The 25,606-nt window shown below is 41.6% G+C and overlaps 1 protein-coding gene across 2 annotated transcripts in view; it reads left to right on the forward strand.

Annotated features, from left to right (window-relative positions):
• LOC145352393 (HHIP-like protein 1) overlaps positions 1 to 25,218 on the forward strand; it is a 229,839-nt gene extending 204,621 nt beyond the window's left edge. For both annotated transcript variants that reach the window (XM_080202183.1, XM_080202182.1), the window contains 11 exons: positions 370 to 453; positions 850 to 942; positions 2,950 to 3,137; positions 5,249 to 5,442; positions 6,783 to 6,865; positions 8,025 to 9,323; positions 10,410 to 10,561; positions 11,268 to 11,370; positions 16,148 to 16,297; positions 20,909 to 20,973; positions 21,996 to 25,218. In XM_080202183.1, the coding sequence (XP_080058309.1) occupies positions 370 to 453; positions 850 to 942; positions 2,950 to 3,137; positions 5,249 to 5,442; positions 6,783 to 6,865; positions 8,025 to 9,323; positions 10,410 to 10,561; positions 11,268 to 11,370; positions 16,148 to 16,297; positions 20,909 to 20,973; positions 21,996 to 22,200 (2,616 nt within the window). In that variant the 3' untranslated portion in view covers positions 22,201 to 25,218. The remainder of the gene's footprint in view (positions 1 to 369; positions 454 to 849; positions 943 to 2,949; positions 3,138 to 5,248; positions 5,443 to 6,782; positions 6,866 to 8,024; positions 9,324 to 10,409; positions 10,562 to 11,267; positions 11,371 to 16,147; positions 16,298 to 20,908; positions 20,974 to 21,995) is intronic.
• The last annotated feature ends 388 nt before the right edge of the window (positions 25,219 to 25,606 follow it).

The raw sequence follows: 25,606 nt of genomic DNA on the forward strand, positions 1-25,606 counted from the left end.
CAGGCTGAATGTGTATGGGGGTGCCTGAGAGCAGATCTCTAAATCGGATCTGAATTGCGCCCAGATTCAGCACTTCGAATGGAAATGGTACAATCAGGCCCAAAGCCAGTTTTCTTTCAGAGTCAGCTAGTGCTGGTGGGTGAAGCCAAGAGCAGGATTGTACGTGGTGTAAATATTATGTGAAGTAACATTTTGCTGGGATTGCAAACCTGGGAAGATGTGTAGAACCATGATTTTGGTTTTGGATGGTAGGTGTATAGCGGCATTACATTAGTAACATTAGTAGGTACATTAGTAACATTCTCACTGGGCACCACAGTGCCCTGTGAACCTTGGATCAGCTGATGGTGGCTCTTTATCTTTGCACAGATGCACCAGTACAAACATTCAACGCATCGGATTTTCCGGCTAAACAACATTGCGAAGGCCTTGCAGTTTTTGGAAGAAGGATATGTAAGTACTGGGTTCTTCAAGTTTCCTGAGTTGGGCCTGTGTCAGCAGCTTCTGATACAATCTACAATCAAATTTCAATTGCTTCCACTGAAGTTTTTGGGAGTGCAACACTCTCGACCAGATTAGCCTCTGTTCACTGCCTGCTTAATTTAGGCTAACATCTATTCCACTGACTGAATTACTACATATTAGCCTATTGCTATGGTAATCAGAGATATCTTCTGTGATATTTAGAAATCTAATGTGAGATGTAGTTTAATCTTGTAAATTGGAATATTTAGGATGCATAATTGTTGTTGAGACACTGTGTGACTTGTGATGTGGAATCCTACTGAAATATCCATTCTATAAGTGAATATTTTGGACATTAACTAGTCAGTGCTTTATTGTTTGTAGGTGAAACTGGTCAGCATTGATGCACCAGAGATTGCAGATGGCAACCCTTCCATGATCCTCGGCTTAATCTGGAATATCATTCTCCATTTCCAGGTAAGGTAATCTCACCCCTCCTTACATAGACTAAGCAACTAGCCAATCACTCTCAATTCATTCTAATCAACTAACCAGCTTGGGCTTTGGTGTGCTTATACATTAAATGATCAGCTAATCTTATCACACCAAACATGGAAAGATACAGCACAAAAGGCAAGGATTCAACCCAATGTACTTGTGCTGGCTTGTTGAAAGAGAATTCTAGTTAATCCTATTCCTCTTTCACCATAACCTTGAAATGTTTTTTCCCTTCAAATATTAATCCAGTTACATTTTGAAAGCTACTCTTGAATCCAAACTTCCAGTACCTTCCCAGTCAATGCAACGTCACAAAAATTCATTAGGGAGATCTTCCGCTCCTGTTTTTTTTTTGAGGAGGAGTTGAGATTGGCAGCAGGTTGGGAAATCCTGTGAGGGTCCTGAAATGCGACTTCCTGTTCTAATTGCTGCCCCCTCCCATGACATAATGGGAATGCCAACATTCAGTGTCAGCATCCCATTTAGATGCATTCAAATATAATTATAAGCCTTGCCTACTCACATTGGCATGCCTGGACAGCTCTGAACCATTAACTCTAGCAGCACCTGGTAAAAATTTACAGCATCTTCTGTCTTCATTGAAGCCATCACCTATCCCTGCTGAAATCCACCTCGCTCTCAGATTAAACTTCTAGTTCCATTAGTCAAAATCAATGAGCCAACTAACAATGACCCACCTTCCCACTTCAAAAATTCCATTAGACCTGATGAGTTATAAGGTCAAAATTAATGCATGTTTGTTACACTTCACAGAAATGTGCATTCACTTGTTTTTAAATAAGGCTTATGGCCAATGTTGCTCCCAATCCCCACCCATCCGCCACAGCCCTATTTGTTATCCAATGCGGCTGTAGTCACACATCTAATGTGGTGACGAAAGTGGATCACTTGTTTTCAGGCATTAACCAGTCTTTCTCCAGGCTATTTGGAAGGGGAGGCGTTCCCTTCCCGCTCAAAAAAGACAGTAGGACTAGGGGGCACAGCCTCAAGATAAAGGGGGGGCGGTTTAGAACGGAGTTGAGGAGGAACTTCTTCACTCAAAGGGTGGTGAATCTCTGGAATTCTCTGCCCGTTGAAGTGGTGGAGGCTGCCTCGCTAAATATTTTTAAGAAGCGGGTTGATGGGTTTTTGATAAGAGAGGGGATTAAGGGTTATGGGGAGAGGGCGGGAAAGTGGAACTGAGCCACGACAGATCAGCCATGATCTTATTGAATGGCGGGGCAGGCTCGAAGGGCCAGATGGCCTACTCCTGCTCCTATTTCTTATGTTCTTATGTTCTTAACCTGCACTGCCACCAAGTCGGATCGGGGTGCTTGTTTTATCCATCAGTTTCCACACATCTAGAAAGCATTTCATGCTGGGAAATGACTCCACAGATACTAATTGTGCTCCAGTACTTTTATCCAGGTCCCATTGTTCGCACTGACGAAGGGTCATCTTGACTCGAAACGTTGTCTCTATTCGCTCTCCACAGATGCCATCAGACCTGCTGAGATTTTCAAGAATGTTCTGTTTTTGTCTAATTATTCAGTAAGAGTCTGACGGGGACTACGATGAATCAAAAGTTGAGGTCAATCTTTTTCCCATTTGATGACCATGCCTTTCCAGCAAAGCTTATAGCCATTGGAAGTGGGAATTCTGACTGATATTTCCCCTTCCTAATCCAGGAATACGATCATGGCAGCAATCATTTAATGGTGGACAAACGGGGGATTGAACATTGCATTCCAATAACATTGTTAAAGCCAGAAATGGACATTTAAAGAAGATTTTGACAGGTTTCCATCCTGTTTGTTTAGAGAAGCAGATTGAAGTCAGAACCACAGGATGTGAGCTCCAAATCCCATGGGCAATTTCTATCTGTCCACCCAACTGGTTTCCAATCAGTCAGTCAGGGTTAAAATACTCCCCTTTTTGTTACATATCTGCAGGATTGTGACAAATGTTTTGTTTCTTTAACTGTAGATAAAGGAAGCGACTGGACACCTGAAAATCTTCTCACCCACATCCAGCCTATGTTCCTTGCACAGTGAGAGTGATAGTGACCTAACATTGCACTGCGCTCCAAAGGAAACAACCCCTTCGGCTCCATACAAGGACCAGAGGAAGGTTATTAAAGTTCTCCTGAACTGGGTGCAGAGAAGAACTGCAAAGTAAGTTTCTTCCAACTCTTTTCTGCTTCTTGTCCTTTGCTGAATTCACAGCAGAGCCTCAGTCATGTTGTCCTTACAATCTGGAAACTTTCCCTTAACCCCTCTCTCACCCACTTTTAAAAGCCTCGCCATAACCAAAGCCTGGCTGCACTTTGCTGCTTTCTTCCTCAAAATCCACTGTCAAGTCAGCTGGTGCTCAGCAGCTCATTTCTCGAGTCGGAGTCAGTAGGTTATGGATTGAAACCCCACACCGATGACTTGCTTACATAGTTGAATACTAATACAGAACTTAAGAGAGTGCTGTGTTATCTCTTGGATGAGATGATAAACCAAGGCTCCTTCTACTTACACAAGTGAGAGCGATCCCATGATGCATTTTAAAGAATAATAGGCCAATATTTACTCCTCAATTGGTGCACAAAAAACCAAAATATATGACACTACCTCATCGCTGTTTGTGAAAGCTTATTGTATGCAATTTGGTTGCCATGTTTCTTAAGTCACAACAGTGATTACATTACTACAGTGCACTGAAGTACCACATTTGGCTGTGTAGTGCCTTGGAATGAAAGGAATGCTGGCCTTTATATTTAGATTTACCAGAATGATATCTGGACTTGGATAAATTCTGAGGTGCAATTATACAAATTGTATTGTATTCCCTATAATTTAAAGGTTAAGTGGTGATTTAATTGAAATTATGAAGAGGTGGATAGATTCTTGGTAAGCAAGGGGGTGCTAGATTATTGGGGGTAGGTGAGAAGCAGATCTGAGGTAACTAAAGATCAGACATTATCTAAATGGTGGACTGGCTCCAGGGGCCAAAGGGCCTACTCCTCCATGTTGGTTTTAAGGGAACAGGTAGGGTAAATAGAGAGAAACTATTTCCATGGTAGATTAGGGCTGCGGGATGTTGGTGGGTGGAAGAGTGAGGAGGGGTGGGGATGGCGGGTATTGAAGTTAGGGGGCAGGTGCTACACGGTCTAAAACTTGGAGCCAGACATTCAAGAGTGATGTTACGACATACTTCCAAATGTAAAGGGTAAATTATGCTGAATCAAATGTCAACTTTAAATCTGGATTAATTAAAGATATGAAGGGATAAAGGGCAATGGTGTATGTGGAGTTAGGTTGCAGATCTGCCATGATCTGTCTGAATAGAGGAACAGGTTTGAGGGTTAGCATTCTTATGAGACACCTTGAGGTTGGGAAAGGTGTGAAAGAAGTTCCATTTCTATTTCTTCTTTAAGTTCCATTGGATGTTTTGTTATGTTAAAGGTGCTATATAATTAAAAGAATTTGCATTTCTGTAGCATCTTTCACAACCTTAAGACAGCAATGAAGTACTCTTGAAGTGTAGTTACAATTGAATTTTAGATCCATCCTTATTTTTAGGGGAAGAACAAAGGATTCCACAAGGGAGGGTTGAACACACTTCCTAATATTGTGCCTGTCTAACCCTGTGGCAGATTTTCTATCCAATGACCAATAATAATCGGATGGATTCCAGCCTAGATCAGAACGCCCAGCCACCTGACGAAGGGACAGCCTGTCCTGAAAGCTTGTGGCTTTTGCTACAAATAAATCCTGTTTGGACTTTAAACTGGTGTTGTGGGATTTCTTTCTGCTTTTCCCCAGTCCAACGCCGGCATCTCCACATCATTGTCAATACTGTCATCTTTTAGATAGGTCCCATCTGCTTGGTGAGATGTCATTAATTGTAGTTTGAGGATGTCACTAGTAAAAGATTTTAAACAAATATTCAGTGTTTCTCCTGTGGAGAGATTTTGGGGCATTAGAAAAGTGTGTGATTGGTTTATATTATTGAAGAGTTTAGTTAACATGAATTGATACGGAATTCTAAAATCTCTGATCACATTTTGTAATGGAATGGCTAAGAATTCAGACCCTCTATTCTCATACACCAATTTGTCCCTCAGATTGAGAAATATCTTGTGGCACATGCACATCTTCTGGGGATCTAAGAATTAAATACTTTGTCCCACTTATTTGTTGTTGAGGTGTGGCAAGGGTAGATTGGCATGAAAGGTAATATGCTGCATGTGCAATGTTTACAAAATAGCCAATGCCATGAACTTTATCATATACAGGTATGGCATAGCCATCCAGGACTTTGGTACCAGTTGGCGGAGTGGCATAGCATTCCTGGCTCTCATCAAAGCAATTGACCCTAGCTTAGTGGATATGAGAGAAGCTATGGAGAGACCAAACCGGGTCAATCTTGAAGACGCTTTCAAAATAGCGCATATTAACCTCGACATTCCACCACTTCTAGAACCTGAAGGTATGGCAGAATTCTTTCTATGTTGAGTAATGCTTTTCCTTTATAGACTTATAGATTAGGCAAATTACTGAATAAAGCTTCTATATTGACCCATTGATGTTCCTTTTACCCCAATCTCAGAATACTACCACTTATTGAACCAATGCGACATTTCCATTTTCTGTTTGTTCCTGTCATTGCTAGTTTTTTTGGTCATGCACCCTATTATGCACAGCTTGGATCCTGTGATAATTTTACTTTTAAATTTTGGCCATGATACACCGAAAATAGATTTGCATCTATTCACCTTCAGAGTTTGAGTCAAAGTAGTGAAACATTGTCCATGAAGTAAAGCAACAGCCCCAATTATCTTCAGTACAATAGGAGAGAAAATCCATTCACAACTGTCTGTTCTGCACCTGAAAAACAGGTGGCCAGCAGTTGAAAATCATTGGCGGATGCATCAGCTGCCCTGTTGTTGCAGAAGGTTCACCATTTGAAATACTGACTCAGGATTGTCAGTGAGTGAGCAGCCTGTCTGCCTTAAGAGTTTTGCTATCCAGATGTGAGTCCTTTGCTGGTTGTGTGACCCTCATGCAAAATTGAGGTACAAATGGATGGAGCTTGGAGTTATATTGGCAAGTCTTGAGCTGCTTGATCAGTGAAAAAGAAAAATGGACACAAAATGTTCCCAAAGCTTTTTTATGGAGCTTGAAATAATTAGAGTGATTCTCCCAGATCCATAAAGATACAGGTGACCACTGCTGGTTTTGGGCTTACCTGCTTCTCCTTCACCTCTCTCTCAAAGGATGATTAAGTGGGCTGGACACCTGTTAGATTCTTGTCACTTCCACTCATAGAAGGATCTGAGCTCAGATTGCCATGTGCAACAACTATACCACGCCCCTTCCCACTGCCTTGCTGCCCAAATTCTTTGTACAATTCTAATTTCTTTTCCAATATGGTAGCTTAGACACCATGTCCCATATTCACCTGCCCTACTCCTGAACATTATAAAGTTTATTTATTAGTCAGAAGTAGGCTTACATTAACATCACAGTGAAGTTACTGTGAAAATCCCCTAGTTGCCACACTCTAGTGCCTGTTCGGATACACTGAGGGAGAATTTAGCATGACCAACTCACTTAACCAGCATATCTCTCAGACGGTGGGAGGAAACCAGAGCACCCGGAGGAAACCCATGCAGACACTAGGAGAACGTGCAGCCTTCACACAGACAGTGACCCAAGCCAGGAATTGAATGCCTGGAGCTGTGAGGCAGCAGTGCTAACTACTGTCCCACCATGTCGCCATCAGAGCAGCACATTAACAATATAGCAATAATTCTCTTTTACCTGCAGATGTGGATGTTGAACGTCCAGAAGAACAGTCCATTACCACTTACGTGTCACAGTTTCTGGAACATTTCCCTGACATTGATGAGGTATGAGGCTTGCCTGCCACTGTCTCTGTGCTACCATTTAGCAGCTGATCATCTCCCAGTTGCTGTTAATAGGTTGAATATTGTTCAACATTCATTGTTCTGGTATAGTAGAAGACAAAACGGATATATTACCCTATTATTGAGGCTCCCACATTGTTTTGTCATCAAATTGGCAATTTATTTACTCCAGCAGAAAATCACTTCACTTTGCTTTGATTCATAGCAATATTGCATTTTGTGAACTTCTCTTCCAATTTTCTTTCCCCTTGTCCTAAAACTGCTGATTCCTAGGTGAAGCGGGGCTCTTCGGGAGCTGTCAACACCACCTCCCACCCCTCTCCCTCACCTTCCCATGTACTCATCAAGTGCCTACTTTCACATGAGCTGGCCAGTGATTGTTAGCAGTCTATTTGTGGAAATCATAGCTGATCCTGATCTACCCTCATTCAATGCTCATATGTACACTTTTCAATAGGGGAGCGTCACTGAATAACAATCTAGAGGATTTTAGTTTGATTCAAAGGGTAGGAATCTTTGGAATACTCTACTGTAGAGATGTGGAAATGCAGCCTTTTGTACTTTCAAGACAGGTCAAAAGATTTCTTATTAAAGACAGCAAGGGATATGGGGATAGTGTGGGAAAATGATGTTCAGATAGAAGATCAATCATAGTTGAATGGTGGAGCAGGCTTGATGGACCATGTGGCCTATTCCTGCTTCTCTTTCTTATGTTCGTATGTTCACCTGCCAGTGAAAAAAACATCTGGGGTTTCTATAAAATGATACATCACAAATGTGGAAATTGGGGCATGCCACGTCATGAACTGTGTACATGAACCCTACTCTAATCTAGAATAAAATTCAATCATTCTTATTCATAGAATTCTTACAGTGCAGAAGGAGGCCATTTGGCCCATCAAATCTGCACTGACTCTCCAACAGAGTGTCTTATCAAGGCACCACCCCCGCCACCCTATCCCCATAACCCCATGCATTTACCCCACTAATCCCCCTAACCTGAACAACTTGGGGCATTAAGGGACAATTCAGCTTGGCCAATCCACCCAACCTGCACATCTTTTGATTGTGGGAGGAAACCCACATAGACATTGAGGAGAATGTGCAAACTCCAAATCTAATCATTATTATTTACCAACAGAACAGTACTGCAGAAGATGCCTATGAATCTCCATTTGAAGACTCTCGTATCAAATCTGCAGTCATGTCCACAGATCTTGGTGCATGGGATTCCAATGAGATGCATGTTGGAGATGTACATCATGCTTTAGACAACGGCTCACCTTCCCTACATAAAGAAGATGACCATTCTCTTGTTACCCAAGATGGGAATTCTGTTGAAAGAGAAATGATGAACACCCCCTTTATCAATGTTTCCAGCATCAATAGCTCAAACACATCCTTGCATCAAGATGGTCAGTCAACATCTTCTGATTTGCACAATGGATCCCTGAAACCTGCTTCTGATGCTACTGACACTGTAGAAGAGATTTATGTTTTGCTACACCCATTGAAGAGAAAGTCTTCAACTGGTGAGAAAACATTTGTATTGGCGAAGGAGCCTCCCTCTCCAGTCCCTTATGATCACCATTCATCGATTGCAGCAAGTGATGTGATGAAAGTTGGGTCCAAAGTTGAAATACCTCAGTCTTTTTCAAAAGATCTTTGTGACTCCTCCTTGGAAACATCCTCAGAAAAGGAAAACACAAGTTTATGTAATGTATTTTATGAAAATCCCAATGTACTAGATCAGTATCTTTCTTTAGATCGTGAAGGCACACAATCGAGTGTCAGTGTACCTGCTAGGAGTCGGAATGTTTCAGAATCATGTACACAGACTGATGGAAAGCCATTCCCTGAACAAAAGGAGCTATTGCCTTCAGTCATAGATAATGCTCTTTTGGATGATGAAAAGGTATCTGTAATTCCGCTTAACCTTGTTTACTATCCCCATTATGAGGTACCTGTATCTAAGGTACTTGAAGCTTTCTCAGTCACTGGTAATCCTCAAAAGGAACTTGTTCCAGAGTTTCAACATCAGAAAGACTTGTCGCCACTTGCTGATGAAGCTTACCAGTCTTGTTCTGAGCTCAGTAATTCAGTTTCACTGCAAGAACTAAGCCCAACTTTCTCTGAAAAAACTTTGTGCACCCCTGACTCTGATCAGATTTGCACCTTGGATCATCTCAAAGCTGGTGAGATATCTCAACCGTTTTCTTCTTTCCAAGAAACTGCGCAGTCCCAATTTATGCCAGTAGCAATGGTGAGTGCTCCCAATGAATCCATTCTAGTGTCTCTTGATAAACTGCCTGAACAACCTATCTCAGAAGCTATTAATGAACAATCAGAAGACAGATCTTCAGTGCAGAAGAATGGAGAACTTCAGATGCCCAAGAGAGAACATGGAAAGAATCAAGAGAGAAACAGTACAGATTCAGAGGTAACAAAACCTTCACTATATTTATGTAATGTCCTGAATTGAGAGGTCCAGAATTATGCATTCTAAAGCCTTCCTATTCTCATATGCAGATTCCTACCTTGTGTAAGGTTAAGTTTGCTTATAATTAAAATTTTAGTTTTTCTAAACTATTCGTTGCTATTTATGACTGACCTGATATTCCAGAGTACTTTGGTTGAAATTCTATAATAGCAGTCTATGAATTTAAATTCTGTTTGTTTTAAATCTAAAAATAAATGTGATCCTGAAATTCCAACTTAAATTTTTCATGACTCATAAATTTGCCATCCTTACCGAGTGTGGTCTATTTTTGACTCCAGTCCCACACCAACGTGGTTGACGCAACTATCTTCTGAGATGGTCTAGCAAGCCACTCAGTTGTATCAATATTGATTTCCTAATCCTTCATAAAACTGGGCAGATTGTTAGGCCAATGCAGTAAAGGCAGCAAAGAATCAAGCATACTGAACTCAATGGTACATTTTCACAGCAAAAATTACCAGCTTCTCTGGGCAACAACTGTAGAATCAGCAACTAAAAGGCACACAAGAGCAACATAGTGGTATTCATTCCTTTAAAACATCAAAGATGTAATCTGCCCTGTATCCTTGGGTTAAATCTGCAGAGTAATGGACAGATACACTGTCTAGGCCATGACACGGGAAATGATAACTTGAATTAAATACTGGATCCCAGCAAAGATCAGTCTTGTTTATTTCAGCTATTTGGAGATTCTGGCATAGGATGCTGTAGCCTATTTTCAAACAGATGGAGAACTGGACTGAGCTGTTTTAAAAATGCACTACCTTGCCCCATTTTAGCTTAATTAAGAAATTGAGGCTATCTTCAGCATGATTAGAATAGGGACTGGTGTTGAATTTTGAGTTGAAATATCTTTGAGAAATAGAAGCCACGCAGCAAAGGGTACAGTCAGAAGACTAAAAGCAAATTTTGCTTTGGAAATAGGAAACCAGTTTAAATGAGAATCAATGAAACACTTTATTTTCAAAGTCTTGAATTGCATCATGTTGAATTGTCTTAACTAGGCTGACTTCCTGTCTTTCCTAGGTGTTAGGAGACCAGCTTTGGGATTTGCTGCCAAGTAAAATGGATCCAAATGAGAGTGGAGAAGATATGGAAAGTTATGGTAATGGTTCAGAGCTGTCAGCCGATACTATAGTGAAGCAGCACACAGTCCTGCAAAGCACTGCAATTTCAAGGTGGATACATCTATCTGTCTCTGTCTTTGACCCTCCCCTCTTATTCTGTAGCTTACTTGTTTACTAATTTTTGCTTCCAGTGTACACCCAGCAATTAGAGCCATTTACAGGTCCAGACAGCGGGCGATCGGAGGGGCTGTCTATCCTGACTGTCTGCCCCTCTACCGCAGCTACGTTCATGGCCTAGTGTCCCTGGAGAGGGAGCTTGTGGTGTCCATGGGCACAGTTGACGCCTTCCGTGCCCGTTGGGCACCGCAGGGGCTGGGGTGCATTATAGACCCCGACAATCAGATTTTGATTTGACGTGTCTTAAGTTTCCTTTGTAATTTTTGTTTTTGTTCGGGCCGTTCCCCCTCCTTTTGGGGAGCCGCCCCCTTTTTCTTTGTCCTAATGTAATTTTCAGTTTGTTTACTTGGTTTGACCGAAAAATACACCCCTCCCAGCAATTAGAGCAACAACTTGCATTTAATATATCGCCTTTAACAAAGCAAAATATCCCAAAGTGCTTCATGGGAGCATAATAGGACATAAATTGACACCTAGCCAAAAAGGAGCAATTAGGCCAAGTGATCAAAGTATCATAGCAATATCTGTTTTTAAAAAAAAACGATTACAAGCCATAAATCGTACTTTTCTTCATTAAGTAACTAACTTAAATTCTTTCTAAACTGATGACTTATCTGATATCTGCTTTGTGTTTTTCCAGCTCAACCATTTTAATAAATACTGAAAACCTGCAAGAAAAAACCCATTATGATGTTCTCAACAATCATAAAGATTGCAACCAAGAGTTGCTGCTGAAAGCGATGGTGAGTGAAGCTGATTGGAGCTGATATGGAGTGTGGATAAATACTAGGCAGTATTGGCTGGCGAGGTCTCTGGTCAGACAGATCCCATTTAAACAGGAGAAGTGGACTTTCTATAACGCAGTTCTAAGGGGAGGACGCCAGAACAGATTTTGTTAAATTAGTATAATCTGATGAAAACAGACTGTGGGTGGGATCTTGCGCTCACTCACTGTATGCGGGATCCTCATTTCAATAAATTTGAATACATTTTAATACAATTAAATACCCCCCCACCCCACACCCCACCATTCCAATGAAGACTTCGACATGCTCGCATGCCAAAGCCATGATTTCAGACAGCACATGGATGGACTCCTCCATCCTCCATTCAAATTTGGTGACAGCCTTTGATGATCCTGTCTTTGCATTTCCAATATTTCTCTCAGGGCTGATCATGAGGTAAGGACTTGGCAGAGACCTGGTTGTCAGCAGCCTTCTGGGTATCCTGTCAATGTCTTGTTACTACATTGTTATGGTTAAATGGCAATTACGTTGTTAAACAGGTGATGGGTATTTGTACATTGCACCTTCGCCTTTTGGCTAAAATCAAGGGTCAGATCAAGCCCAAAATGGGGTGCAATACCTTATCTTGTCAGCTGGGATCTTGTTTGTCTCCCTTGTGGGCACCTTGAATTAGGTTCAATTGGAATTTGAATTTGGTTTTCGGAGTAAGCAAGGAATTGATTTGGGTTCGCAAATAAGTGCGGTGTGCAGGAATGGGATAGCCGTAGTTATGGGGGATTTCAATCTACATATAGATTGGTCGACCCATGTTGGACGCGGTGGGCTCGAGGAGGAGTTCTTGGAATGCTGCCGGGATAGTTTCCTGGAACAGTGTGTGTTGGAGCCGACGAGGGAGCAAGCTATCTTGGATCTGGTGCTATGTAATGAGGCGGGTAGAATTAGGGACCTTGCGGTGAAGGATCCTCTTGGGGAGAGTGATCATTGTATGGTGGAGTTTCTGGTGCAGATGGAGGAGGAGAAAGTGGGTTCCCGGACGCGCGTCCTTTGTTTGAACAGAGGGGAGTACGGTAGGATGAGAGAAGAATTGGCGAATGTGGACTGGGGGAGCGCGTTGGAAGGTAGGTCTGCTGAGGAGCAGTGGAGGATCTTTAAGGAGATCTTTCTTGGCGCTCAGCGGAAATTTATTCCGATGGTCAAAAAGGACCGTAGGAGGAGAGGTAATAAGCCGTGGATAACGAAGGAGGTGAAGGAAAGTGTTAAATTAAAAGCGGAGGCGTTTAGAGTAGCTAAGAGTAGTGGGTGAGAAGAGGATTGGGAGAGGTTTAAATGTCAACAAAGATTGACGAAGAAGTTGATAAAGAAGGGTAGGAGAAACTATGAAGCTGGGCTAGCGCTTAATATAAAAAAGGATAGCAAGAGTTTTTATAAATATATAAAAAGGAAGAGGCTGGCTCGGGTGAACGTTGGTCCCTTACAGGATGAGAAGGGAGACTTAGTGGTAGGGGATGGGGATATGGCTGAGGTCCTGAATAACTTTTTTGTTTCTGTCTTCACGGAGGACGTGAATAATTTGCTGGGTGTTAGAGATGGAAAGGTGATAGGACTGGAGGGTCTTAATGACATTACTGTTACTAGAGAGGCGGTGCTCGACAGACTGGAGGGACTGATTGTGGACAAGTCCCCAGGACCGGATGGAATGCATCCGAGGGTTCTGAAAGAAATGGCGGAGGTGATAGTGGATGCCTTGGTGGTTATTTTCCAGACGTCGCTGGATTCCGGGGAAGTGCCGGAAGATTGGAAAGCGGCTAATGTTACGCCGTTGTTTAAGAAGGGTGCCAGGCAAACGGCAGGGAATTATAGGCCGGTTAGTTTAACGTCTGTTGTAGGTAAAATGTTAGAATCCGTCATCAAGGAGGAAATAGCGAGGCATCTTGAGGGGAATCGCTTGATAGAGCGGACGCAGCACGGTTTCATTAAAGGGAAGTCGTGTCTGACAAATTTACTGGAGTTCTATGAGGATGTGTCTAGGGCAGTGGATAGAGGAGAGCCGGTGGATGTGGTCTTTCTTGATTTTCAGAAGGCGTTTGACAAAGTACCTCACAAGAGGTTATTGCAGAAGGTCAGGGGACATGGAGTTGGGGGTAGGGTGTTAGCGTGGATAGAGGATTGGTTGTCAAATAGGAGGCAGAGAGTGGGGGTCAATGGGTGCTATTCGGATTGGCGGATGGTGACTAGTGGAGTGCCCCAGGGGTCGGTGCTGGGACCTCAGCTATTTACCATTTATATAGATGATCTGGAGGAGGGAACCGAGTATAAGGTGTCGAAATTTGTTGATGACACCAAGATTGGTGGAACGGCAAATTGTGCGGAGGGTGTGGAGAGTCTGCAGAAGGATCTAGATAGGCTGGGCGAATGGGCCAGGAAATGGAAAATGGAATTTAATGTTGGCAAGTGCGAGGTGGTCCACTTTGGTAGGAATAATGGTAGGAAGGATTATTACTTACGTGGCGAAAAACTGCAGCAGGCGATGGTGCAGAGGGACCTCAGGGTCCTTGTGCATGAGTCGCAAAAACCCAGCTTGCAGGTGCAGCAGGTGGTCAGGAAGGCGAATGGGATGCTGGCCTTCATAGCGAGGGGGATTGAATATAAAAGTAGGGAGGTCTTGCTGCAGCTGTATAGGGCATTGGTGAGGCCGCAGCTGGAGTACTGTGTGCAGTTTTGGGCGCTGTACTTACGCAAGGATATTTTGGCCTTGGAGGGAGTGCAGAGGAGGTTTACTAGGCTGATACCGGAGTTGAGGGGGTTGAGCTATGAGGAGAGGCTGAATAAACTAAGCTTGTACTCGTTAGAGTTTAGAAGAATGAGGGGAGATCTCATTGAGACATATAAGATGATGAATGGGATGGATAGGATAGAGGTGGAGAGACTCTCCCCACTCAGAAAGGATAGTAGGACTAGGGGGCACAGCCTCAAGATAAAGGGGGGACGGTTTAGAACAGAGTTGAGGAGGAACTTCTTCACTCAAAGGGTGGTGAATCTCTGGAATTCTCTGCCCGTTGAAGTGGTGGAGGCTACCTCGCTAAATATTTTTAAGACGCGGGTTGATGGGTTTTTGATAAGAGAGGGGATTAAGGGTTATGGGGAGAGGGCGGGAATGTGGAACTGAGCCACAACAGATCAGCCATGATCTTATTGAATGGCGGGGCAGGCTCGAGGGGCCAGATGGCCTACTCCTGCTCCTATTTCTTATGTTCTTATGTTCTTAAAAGTGTGAGGTAATGAATGCATTTGGGTAGGGCAAACAAAGCAAGAAAATACTCAGTATTGAGGAACTGAGAGACCTTGGAGTGAATGTCCACAGGTCCTTGAAGTGCTCAGGTGGTCAAGAAAGCACATGGAATGCTTTTCTTTATTGGGTGAGGCTCTGAATACAAAAGCAGCAATGCAATAATGGAACTGTAACGTGTTAGTTAGGCCACAGCTAGAATTTTGTGTATAGTTCTGTTCATGTTACAGAAAGGACATAATTGCTCTGGAGACCCTGCAACAATTTACAAGAATGTTACCAGGGCTTGAAAATTGCAGCAAAGAGAGATTGGATAAACTAGGGGTTGTTTTCCTTAGAGTCCAGTTGAAGTACACAAAATTATGAGGGACCTAGATAGGGTAGTGTGATGACCCCGACAAGGTCATCATTTGTGAATCACTGATCTTCCTGTGGGGCTCACTGAGTGAGTTCCCCTAGTAACAGGTAATGGCTTACCCAGCTGGAACTCATTGCCTGAGCCTTTTATAAGGCAGGCCCAGGACTGGGCCTGCTGAACTGTGTACACCATGGTAGTGGTTTTATTTTGCTGTAATAAACTATGTTCCTTTCCAGTCAAGATTTCTGAATCATTACAGGTAGACAGGAAAGACTTATTTCACCTAGTGAAGAGGTCAATTACTGCGAGCATAGATTTAAGATGATTGGTCAAAGGATTAGAGGGGACAAGAGGAAAACTCTTTCACCCAGAGAATAGTGGGAGTCACTGCCTAAATTGGTGGTTAATTGCAGATCACTTCATTTAAAAGGACTTGGGTCTGCATCTGAAGTGTGGTAACATGCAAGGTTATGGACTAGGTCCTGGAAAGAAGTATTAAAATGAGTGAATTTATAATTTTGGCACAGGCACAATGGTGAACGGCCTTGTTCTGTGCTGTATCATTTCTATGGTGCTAATTCTTGCATGATGAATTCTACTTCATTAACTCTTTTAACAATAGCCCACCCCTAATAGATTATATTTCTGTAGATCACATTTCTGTGCGTGGGAACTTGTTTGCTGAAATTCCTACATTACAATGGTGATTACATTTCAAAATTACTTCATTAGCTGTAAAGCATCCTGTGATTGTCCTGAGTCAAGAAGGGTGCTATACAATGCAATGTTGTTTCTTTATAAGGGAACTGCATTTTATTTTTGTGTTTGTAAAAAATATTGTTCAATTTCTCTGGGATTGCAAGTTCCCTCTTTTGTCTCTGGTTGCCATATTACTGACAACCTTCCGCCAGGTCCTATTGGGGGCTGGTAAGGAGTGAACTCCTGAAATATGGAGTGCCCAATTCTAACCCTATCCCTTGCTTTGCCATTAAGTTTTGCCAAGGTTAACCAAGCCACTGAGGCTACAGTGCTATCCAAAAAGGTCAACCAAAGACCAAACCAACTGAGAATAGTAAGGTTTAGAAATTTTGAACAAAATTAACAATAGCATGTGGCTGCTTCTTCCTCAGGATGGACGATATTCCAGTGACTTAGAACAACATGCAACTAACCAAGATAATGTGGAATTGTTAGTGCAACCAAAGGAACTAATTCAGTACAAGCACTGTCCTGACCCCAATAAAGCATCATTGACTGGACAAGATGAGTTTCAGCAAAAGGTAAGATAGTACGTGCTGAATACACATTTCCCAGTATTTTAAGTTAGTCACTTCTAAAAGGGCCTTGTCTTTTATTAGAATAAGACTATAAGAAAAAAGCAGGAGCAAGTACTTTGGCCCCTCAAGCTTACTCTGTCATTTGACAAGATCATGGCTGATCTGATTCTGGCTTTAAGTCCTTTTTCCTGCCTTCTTCCCATAACCATTAACTCTCTTGTAGATCAAAAATATATCTAACTCAGCTTGGAATGTATTTAATGACCAGCCTGCAGTTTCTGATACTGAATTCCAAAGATGACGGACCTCTGGGAGAAATTTCTCCTCATCTACCTCTTAAATGGGAGATCCCTTGTTTAGAAACCGTTTCCTGAGTTCTAGATCCCCCATGAGGGGAAACATCTTCTTAACATAAGACGCAGAATCTTATGTTTCTGCATATTTACATATTATTTGGGGAACCGGTGGATGTGGTGTTTCTCAATTTTCAAAAGGTGTTTGATAAGGTGCCTCACAAAAGGTTGCTTCAGAAGGTTAAGGTGCATGGAGTTGGGGGTAAGGTGTTAGCGTGGATAGAGGATTGGTTGTCTAATAGGAGGCAGAGAGTTGGTATCAATGGGTGTTATTTGGATTGGCAGTTGGTGACTAGTGGAGTGCCGCAGGGATCGGTGCTGGGGCCTCAGCTATTTACCATTTATATAGATGATCTGGAGGGGGGTTGCTGAGTGTAGGGTGACAAAATTTGCTGATGACACAAAGATGAGTGGAAAAGCAAATTGCACGGAGGGTGTGGAAAGTCTGCAGAGGGATCTGGATAGGCTGAGCGAGTGGGCGAGGACCTGGCAGATGGAGTATAACGTTAGCAAGTGTGAGGTTGTCCACTTTGGCAGGAATAATAGTAGGAGGGATTATTATTTAAAGGGCGAAAAGCTGCAGCATGCTACGGTGCAGAGGGACCTGGGGGTCCTTGTGCATGGGTTGCAAAAACCCAGTCTGCAGGTGCAGCAGGTGATCAAGAAGGCGAATGGAATGCTGGCCTTTATAGCGAGGGGGATAGAATATAAAAGCAGGGAGGTCTTGCTGCAACTGTACAGGCATTGGTGAGGCTGCAGCTGGAGTACTGTGTGCAGTTTTGGTCGCCGCACTTGCGCAAGGATATTTTGGCCTTGGAGGGAGTGCAGAGGAGGTTCGCTAGGCTGACAGCAGAGGTGAGGGGGTTGGACTATGAAGAGAGACTAAATAGACTGGGTCTGTACTCGTTGGAGTTTAGAAGGATGAGGGGGGATCTTATCGAGACGTATAAGATAATGAAAGGGATGGATAGGGTAGAGGTAGAGAGATTCTTCCCGCTCAGAAAGGATAGCAGGACTAGAGGGCACAGCCTCAAGATAAGGGGGGTGCAGTTTAGAACGGAGTTGAGGAGGAACTTCTTCACTCAAAGGGTGGTGAATCTCTGGAATTCTCTGCCCGTTGAAGTGGTGGAGGCTACCTCGCTAAATATATTTAAGTCACGGGTAGATAGGTTTTTGACAGACAAGGGAATTAAGGGTTATGGGGAGAGAGCGGGAAAGTGGAACTGATCCACTTCAGATCAGCCATGATCTTATTGAATGGCAGGGCAGGCTCGAAGGGCTAGATGGCATACTCCTGCTCCTATTTCTTATGATGCAGTGAATGTTTTTGAAGCCTTGCATTCAGCTATAACCAAATCTGCCATAAATCAGTGAACATTGCTGTGGTGTCCCCCAAAGGGTTCTCCTAAATCCTTGGTCTTTGCTATTTCTCATCTATATGCTGTTCCTTGATGATATCATCCAAAAGGGAATGAGTTTTCAAGTCTATGCTGAGGACACCCAGCTCCACTTCACAACCACCCTTCTCAACTCCTCCACTGTTGCTAAAATGCCAGGCTGCTTGTCTGAATTCAGTATAAGAACAAAAATGCCCTCCATTTAAATATTTGGAAAGCTAACCTATTGTTTACTGCTCCCGCTAGAAACAGCATTCTCTTTCTACTGACTCAATTGTCAACTGTCTTGAGACAGTAATTTTGTGTCGTAGCTGTTATTAACTGGGGGAGCAAAGATTGTTCCGTTACAGTTTTGTCAGGCAATGAGCTGCCTTTAAAGAGGCAATAGTTTGGTACCGTCAAGGTATATTCCATGACGGCGAAGGTTAGGTCAAAAAAAACAAAACAAAAGAGGTCCATGATGATGTAAGAAATAGAGTAATATGAAACATAAAAGGGTGCATATAATGGGTGTCAGGTGACTATTATTGAGAACCAGGCTGAATATAGAAAGTTCCAGAGGGGAAGTGAGAAAAGAGATAAGAGCAGCAAACAGAGAGAAGGATCTGGCAGTCAACGTTAAAGGGAATCCCAAATTTTGCTTTAGGAATATAAATAGTACAATGGTGATAAAAGGAGGAACATGATTAACTACAGCCCAAAAATGGGATTTGTACATCGAGACAGAGGACATGATTAGGATACTTTGCAAATATCTATACCAAGGAAGATAATGACAGGGCCAAAATTAGGCTGAGACGATGCAGAAATGTTCTGCAGATGAGACAATCCAATTATGTAGTTAGAGTCACAAAGTTTGGACTGTTTTCCTTTGAGAAGAGAGGAGATTTGATAATGATGGTCAAAATCATGAGTGGTCTGGGAGTAGATAGGGAAAATCTGTTCCCATTGGTGAAAGGTTTGTGAACCAGAAAACGTCAAGTTTAAAATAATTGGCAAAAGAACCAGAGACACAATGAGGAAAACATTTTTTAAACGCAGTGAGTAGTTAGATCTGGAATGCACTGATTGACAGTGAGAGTGCAGTGGAGGCAGATACTGTTGTCTGAAGAGAGATTTGCAGGGCTATGGTGAAAAGGCTGGGGTGGGATTAGCTGAATTACTTTTGCAGAGAGCTAGCATAGATACATAGGCCAAATGGTCTGTCTGTCTGTCTCTCTCTGTTTAACGATTCTATGATCCTGAGATGAGTTTCTGACATCCACCTCTGTAACATCATCTTATTCCATTCCTGCCTCAGTTTATCTGCTGCTGAAATTAACTTTAACTTTAAGCTTGACTTTACGCTCTTTTCTCCTTTTTTAAGATGCTCCTCTTTGACTCTTTTGGCCATTGCTTTATGTGGTTTGGCATCATATTTTGCTCTATAATGTTCCTGTGGAATACCCAAAGAGGTTTTACTACATTAAAGACATATATATTTATACAAGCTGTTACTAATTCATGCAATAAGTTTTCCAATGGAGGATTTTGGAGTAGGCCTTACTTTGTGATCTGGATACTTTTTGTTTGCCCAATAAATCATTCTGTTGGGATATCTTACCCTCTGCAAGGGATAGATGCTACCCTAAATGCTGTGAGGGAGTGGAGTGCCAAGATTAACTCCTATTTTAATTTAAATGTCTTCCCTCTTTTAATAAACTTGTAAGCTTACCTTAAAACTTATTTGACACTCTTTCCAAGGCATCACTTGTTGCTGGTCCTTTCAGTCTCCTCCCTCCTTGTTATCTTAATGACACAAGCACTTCCCTGGAATGGTTCTCTTGTCAACCGTGGGGTGTGAGGATGGGGGCAATGCCCTGGAAAGTCAAAGATAACCTACAACAAACCTTTTCTTAGTGCAAGCGGGCAGTTATTTGTTACTGGTTAGAGGACAATGTTAACCATCGATACTGTCCATTGATAACTCGCTGGTTTATTGTTGTTGTGAGTTGTCTGCGGCCCTGCAATGCATACCAGCTGTCCATTATGGTACTTTGGTGTTGGTACCATTATTTAAAAAACGTGTTTGTTGTTGATACTGTTGAGTGTTATCTTTACAATCTGTAAGTGTGAGATGGCACTTTTGAAAGTATAATGTATTTTTGTATTTGTATACCTGTTTTGATGACTAAAAAGTGTGATGCGATGTAGGAGTGGGAATGAGATGATTTCAATGGGCCATGCCAAAGACATCAATTTAGAGGAAACCATATCACATGCAGGGAATATAAATTTCCTGACTTATGCCGAAACGAGCAGAACGAGGTGGAGTTCCCCAGACCCACTTCTGAAAAGGAGTTCAACACCATTATTGAACTTCCGTGATCAAATGTCACAACACAGGCAGGACAGTCAAATAATTATGAAATTTAAGGAAACTTTTGGCTTGATTCCACTAAAATGGCCATAGCAGTCACTTTAGGGCAGTGTCCATTTAGCCTCTCAACCTAGTCACCTGTACTTGAATGTTACTATAAGGTTCATGGTGGGAGATATAGGAGCGATGTTCGGGGTGGATTCTTTACTCAGAGAGTGGTTGGGGTGTGGATAGACTGCCTGCTGTGATAGTGGAGTCGGACACTTAAGGAACTTTCAAGCGGTTATTGGATAGGCACATGGAGGGGATAGCTTGACCTTGGGATTGGACATAGCTCGGCACAACATTGAGGGCCGAAGGGCCTATACTGTTCCATGTTAGTTGAAAATATTAGGAGTCTATATTATAACAATGAGCCATGATTTTGAAATATATGTCCTACATGAGCAGGGAAATAATTTAATTATCTACTGCTGACATGTTTTCTCAACTGTTCAAACTACAGGTATCTGAGAATCTGTTGTTGCTGAATGAAGCAAAAGTTACAGATGAGACACAACTCCGAACAAGGTAAGAATACTGACAGTATTGCAGGTGTTAACTCCTGGTCTAGTACAGACCAAAGCCTGTTGTTATCATTCCAACAAGCCATTGTGCCAAATTGATTGGAGACTATTTCAAAGTAAGTAAGTGATTTAATCTGCTGGTCTGTACATAGAGTTGTTGTATCACTTCAGATGAGATTGACTGCAATTTTGAGAATGTGTTTCACTAAAATATGTGTACATATGCTGGTCCTTTAACCTAGGCACCCAAGCTAGCTCTTGATATGATGACCATGCTAAGTGGATGCTGATGTCTTGAAAACAAACAAATTGAAATATTTCTGATCTGTATGAGCACTGACGAGTTCGCTGGCAAATGTGCAAATTTTTTTCAAAGAATGTTGAAAAACCAGATTTGGAAGTGTTTTCAATTAAATTGGGCTACTTAGCAAAGGATAGTTGAAGAATAACTCCTGTTTGAGAATTCACTGGTTGTTGCAGGTTAAATAAATAAGTACAGTCCTTCACTTAAAGCCTTGGTGCCCAGTACAAACTCAATTTTCGACCTTGCATGCAATCATACCGCACTAATCAACCAGCACAGCATGCTGGTAAGATAGCCATGATGTGGAGATGCTGACATTCGACTGGGGTAAGCACAGTAAGAAGTCTCACAACACAAGGTTAAAGTCCAACACGTTTATTTGGTACTACAAACTTTGAGTGTCACACACCTGAAGAAAGAACGACACAAGATAGTGCCCAGGATCTGAGGGATGCATGATACGACAACATGGTCATTTGCAGCTCATCACTCAAAGTACAGTGATAAGAGACTGAAACCTTCCTGTGTGAGTTCTTAATCTGAGAAAAATCATCTACTGACATAGTGATGGAACAAGTGCAGGAAATAAATAGTCGATGAGCAGTAAAACCCGAGCTTTTTTTGTGCAAGTTCTGATCACAGCACTGATTTAATTCTACAGATGAGATATGACAGGAACCTCAGGACTTACTAATTTTCTGTTGGCATTCATTTTTGCTCAGATTAATTCCACAACATGACAATGCAAGTGTATTGGAAGCAATGTGGCACCCAGCTGCTGCTGTTATTCGTGATAAAGAACCTTCAAGATCCTCTGGTCATCCACAACTACTGTACCTGGTTATTCTTCTCTGGATGGTGGTATACTGGCTGATAATCCTTCTGCATCTCGACTTTGAATCTCTGGGCCAGTACATTTCCAGTTGATGTTACCAAATGGGTCAAAATTACTCTTCTGCTTGATGTTTTGCTGACTAGTTTTGTATTGATGAGTTTTATCTTTAAGTTAAATATGATTCTGGAATTTTCCTGACATCCCAGTTTAAATGATAAAATCCCAAGGTTTATTTGTCTGTAGCAAACAATAATGGCCAATTTCCATAATTGTATGAACTGGGTATAAACCTGAAAAATTTTTTGTTCCATCGATCTGGATTATTTGATTTAGAAGAGGTAACCTGATGAGGATTGATTAGATTCATTGAACTCATTTGGGCACGTGCAAATATTCAGAGAAATGGCACCGCATGTCACAGACCTTCTATGTGTGCACAGTAGGATATCCGTTTCAAGTAAACATCAATAGAAGCTTCCTGTGAGTGATATGACAGCAAGGATTTTTTACATCTTTTTATATATTATATCTATATATAAATAAAAATTAAGCTTCTAATATTTTACCTTTCTAGTTGGGTTATGCTTCATCAATTGGCTTCAGTGCAATCTATTATGTTAATGTCAAAATTGAATACAAAACAAGTGAAATTAAAAAGATTAAAAAAAAGTTTACTCAATAATGAAATAAAGATTGAGATTGAAACACAAAGACTAATGAGATGGCAATGTAAGGTGAGAATCTTGTGATCCTGCACTTCCAGTGGAGAGGAACTGGAGAATCAATGTCTGTGCTGTAACCCTATCTCCACTCTGCACTCCTGCTGAATATGGCTGTCCCTGCTGGGTGTGCAAAACTGCTCAATCACTCTATATTTTGTGCAATAAGATAATATAGGTAAAACACACTCAGGCTGATTTAACAAGTCTTAATGGTTGTAGTTTCTCATTCTGAGTTGGCTCCCCATTGCCTGGTCTAATTTGGCAGGTCAGTTCACAATCTGCTTCCATTCCTCAGACTATACTTTATAAATGTTCAAAGGGCAGTGATAACCTGGCCCACTTCCTAATCAGCCCCATCATTGAAGAAAGTGTCATGGCTACTAATCAGCCGCCTACTAACCTGCAGCAACAGATGCTTGCATAACATGATCCATATTTGATCCATTCACAATATTTTATTTGAATACAGAATTTACTCCCATTTCCTGCATAAAGATAGTTAGAGAAGTAGTCATTATTTGTCTACTGTAGGTCCTGTGATCCTGATGGGTACTAAGTAATGTTGGAAGAGACTCTTGTAAGCCAAAGACTGGAAATTAACAGACTTGGTACATTTTGGTATTGCTTTTTCTCTCTATAGTTCCTTTTTCTCTCTATAGTTCCTTTTTCTCTTTCATCCAGATGATGAAACTGCACTTAAAATGATGCTTTAAGCTGCCATAGAAAGTAGAGGCTGGGCCTTTACTATTTCTGCAACTTGTGTATAGAGGTTGTACTTCATGGATTGTTGATTGGTCTGTATGTGCAAGGGTATATGTATGTGTTTATGTTTTGTTCTCTAAGTTGAACTAACTGCTGTCTACTGAGACTGTTGGGGTCTTGCCTTATGATTGAATTAGAATGTCTTCTACACCATTTTGTGATATTCTGTACATGAAAAAGAGAGAGAGTAATTTATACAAAAGTTACAATTTTGAGTGCTTCCTCCATCCAAAGGTTCCCTTTGTTAGACTGGGGTGGAGAGCACCCCAGAGGTTTAGTAGGCAAATGCTTAGTTTGATGTAAGAATGAAACAAGCATAAGGAATAGTCAGGTGTGCTCTGCAGTCTTTATTAAGTTAGTTAGCTTCAGTCAAGGTCACAGTAGGAGTTTGGTAACCTGATTAATGAAGGAGATAAATCTGCCTGGGCTCTCGCTCCTACTTTTTACCCAGTGATCTCTTGCTGCTGTAATATGTACATAATTAGGTGTGGACAGGATGTGGTTGGACCCTGATGTCCTTGTATCATGCTGAAGCTCTATGGCTAGGCTTACACTCCTGCTCCTAGCTTCACAAATATAACTATAAAACATTTAACCTTTGGAGCCTCCCCATGAATAGACCTGAACAAAGAGTGTAGCACAGACTCCAACCTATGCTGGCAAAATGATAATTGGAGCTACATTATACCACAGGATTATGATTTGCATATTAAAAGCGACCGAATACTTGAAGCAGACAGGTGCATCGGTCTCTGCTGTTAGGTCACTGTATAAACAATGACAGCTGATCATTGGCACAAATGGCCAGTAAATCTGCCAACCCCATTTTGAAGCTGCTGTACTCCAGTCAACAATGATTTTGCTAACTTGAAAATTTCCTATGGACTGGCTTTCCTTAGATGTCTGTGGTCAAATAGTTGATCTAAAATCACCATTTGGGGGGTCATATGCGACTATTGACACCTGGGGTACTGTACCAGTAAGGGAATCATCACCTTCAAATGAGGATTAGGGGGGGGTCAGAAAATTGAAAAAAGATTGTTTGTCTTAGACTGTAATTGAGCACCACAGACCCCCTGTTTGCTGCATTGCAGGTATTTGAGATTTATATAGACACAGTAAAATTCTTAAGCTACTTCATAGGAATATTGGCAGGTCCAATATCACTAGCTCTGTGAGACTTAAAATACAGTAAGATGTAATGGAAAAAGCAAAAAACTGTGCTGTTTTGGAAATGTTTCAACGCTTCAGTAATGAAATCAGGACTGCTGGTTATCCATCAGTACTGAGGCACCCATGTTACCCTTTGCTAGGAGATTTATGGTACTCTACTCCAGAAACACACATTCAGAGAGAAACTGCGTTGTGTTCCTATGGTAGATCAAGTTTGGGTGCTGTCAGCCTTTGGACCATGCATATCACTCAAGGACACTCACTTAGGAGTACAAAGCAATGATAGCAGTTAGGATTATACGATTCTAAACATGAAAGTCTTTTCATGGAATGTTAATATTTCTACAAAATGGTGTATATTTTCTGTCAAAGTTTGGGAACTTCTGTTTAAAAATAAGTTTGTGTGAATAAAATTTATTTCAAACAATTTAATAAAATCAGATATTGAAATTTCCAGTTAATATTTTTCTTGTCCACAATATTCCTATCTACCGATTTAACTTGAGGTAATTTCCTAATGGGAAACATTTTCATAGGATGCAGCACAGTATCAAGCCACGAGGCTAAAGTTAGAGAACAGAGTAAAGTAGAGAATCAAATCAGTATTAATTATTAACCAATTTAAGGTAATATCCTGATGGGAATATATTGAAACCTTGCTCCAACACTGAGATGGAACCCTTTTCTTATTCATACTTGGAATGTGAGCACCATTGGTAAGGCCAGCACTTAACACCCATCACTATATTGCCCTTATCAGGTCGTAGTGAGCTACCACCTTGAATTACTAAAGTCCATGTGATACACCCACAGTGCAGGAGGTCCAGGATTTTGACTCTAC

This window comes from Carcharhinus amblyrhynchos, chromosome 14, assembly GCF_965287045.1.
Source record: "Carcharhinus amblyrhynchos chromosome 14, sCarAmb.v2.hapA, whole genome shotgun sequence".
NCBI lineage: Eukaryota > Metazoa > Chordata > Chondrichthyes > Carcharhiniformes > Carcharhinidae > Carcharhinus > Carcharhinus amblyrhynchos.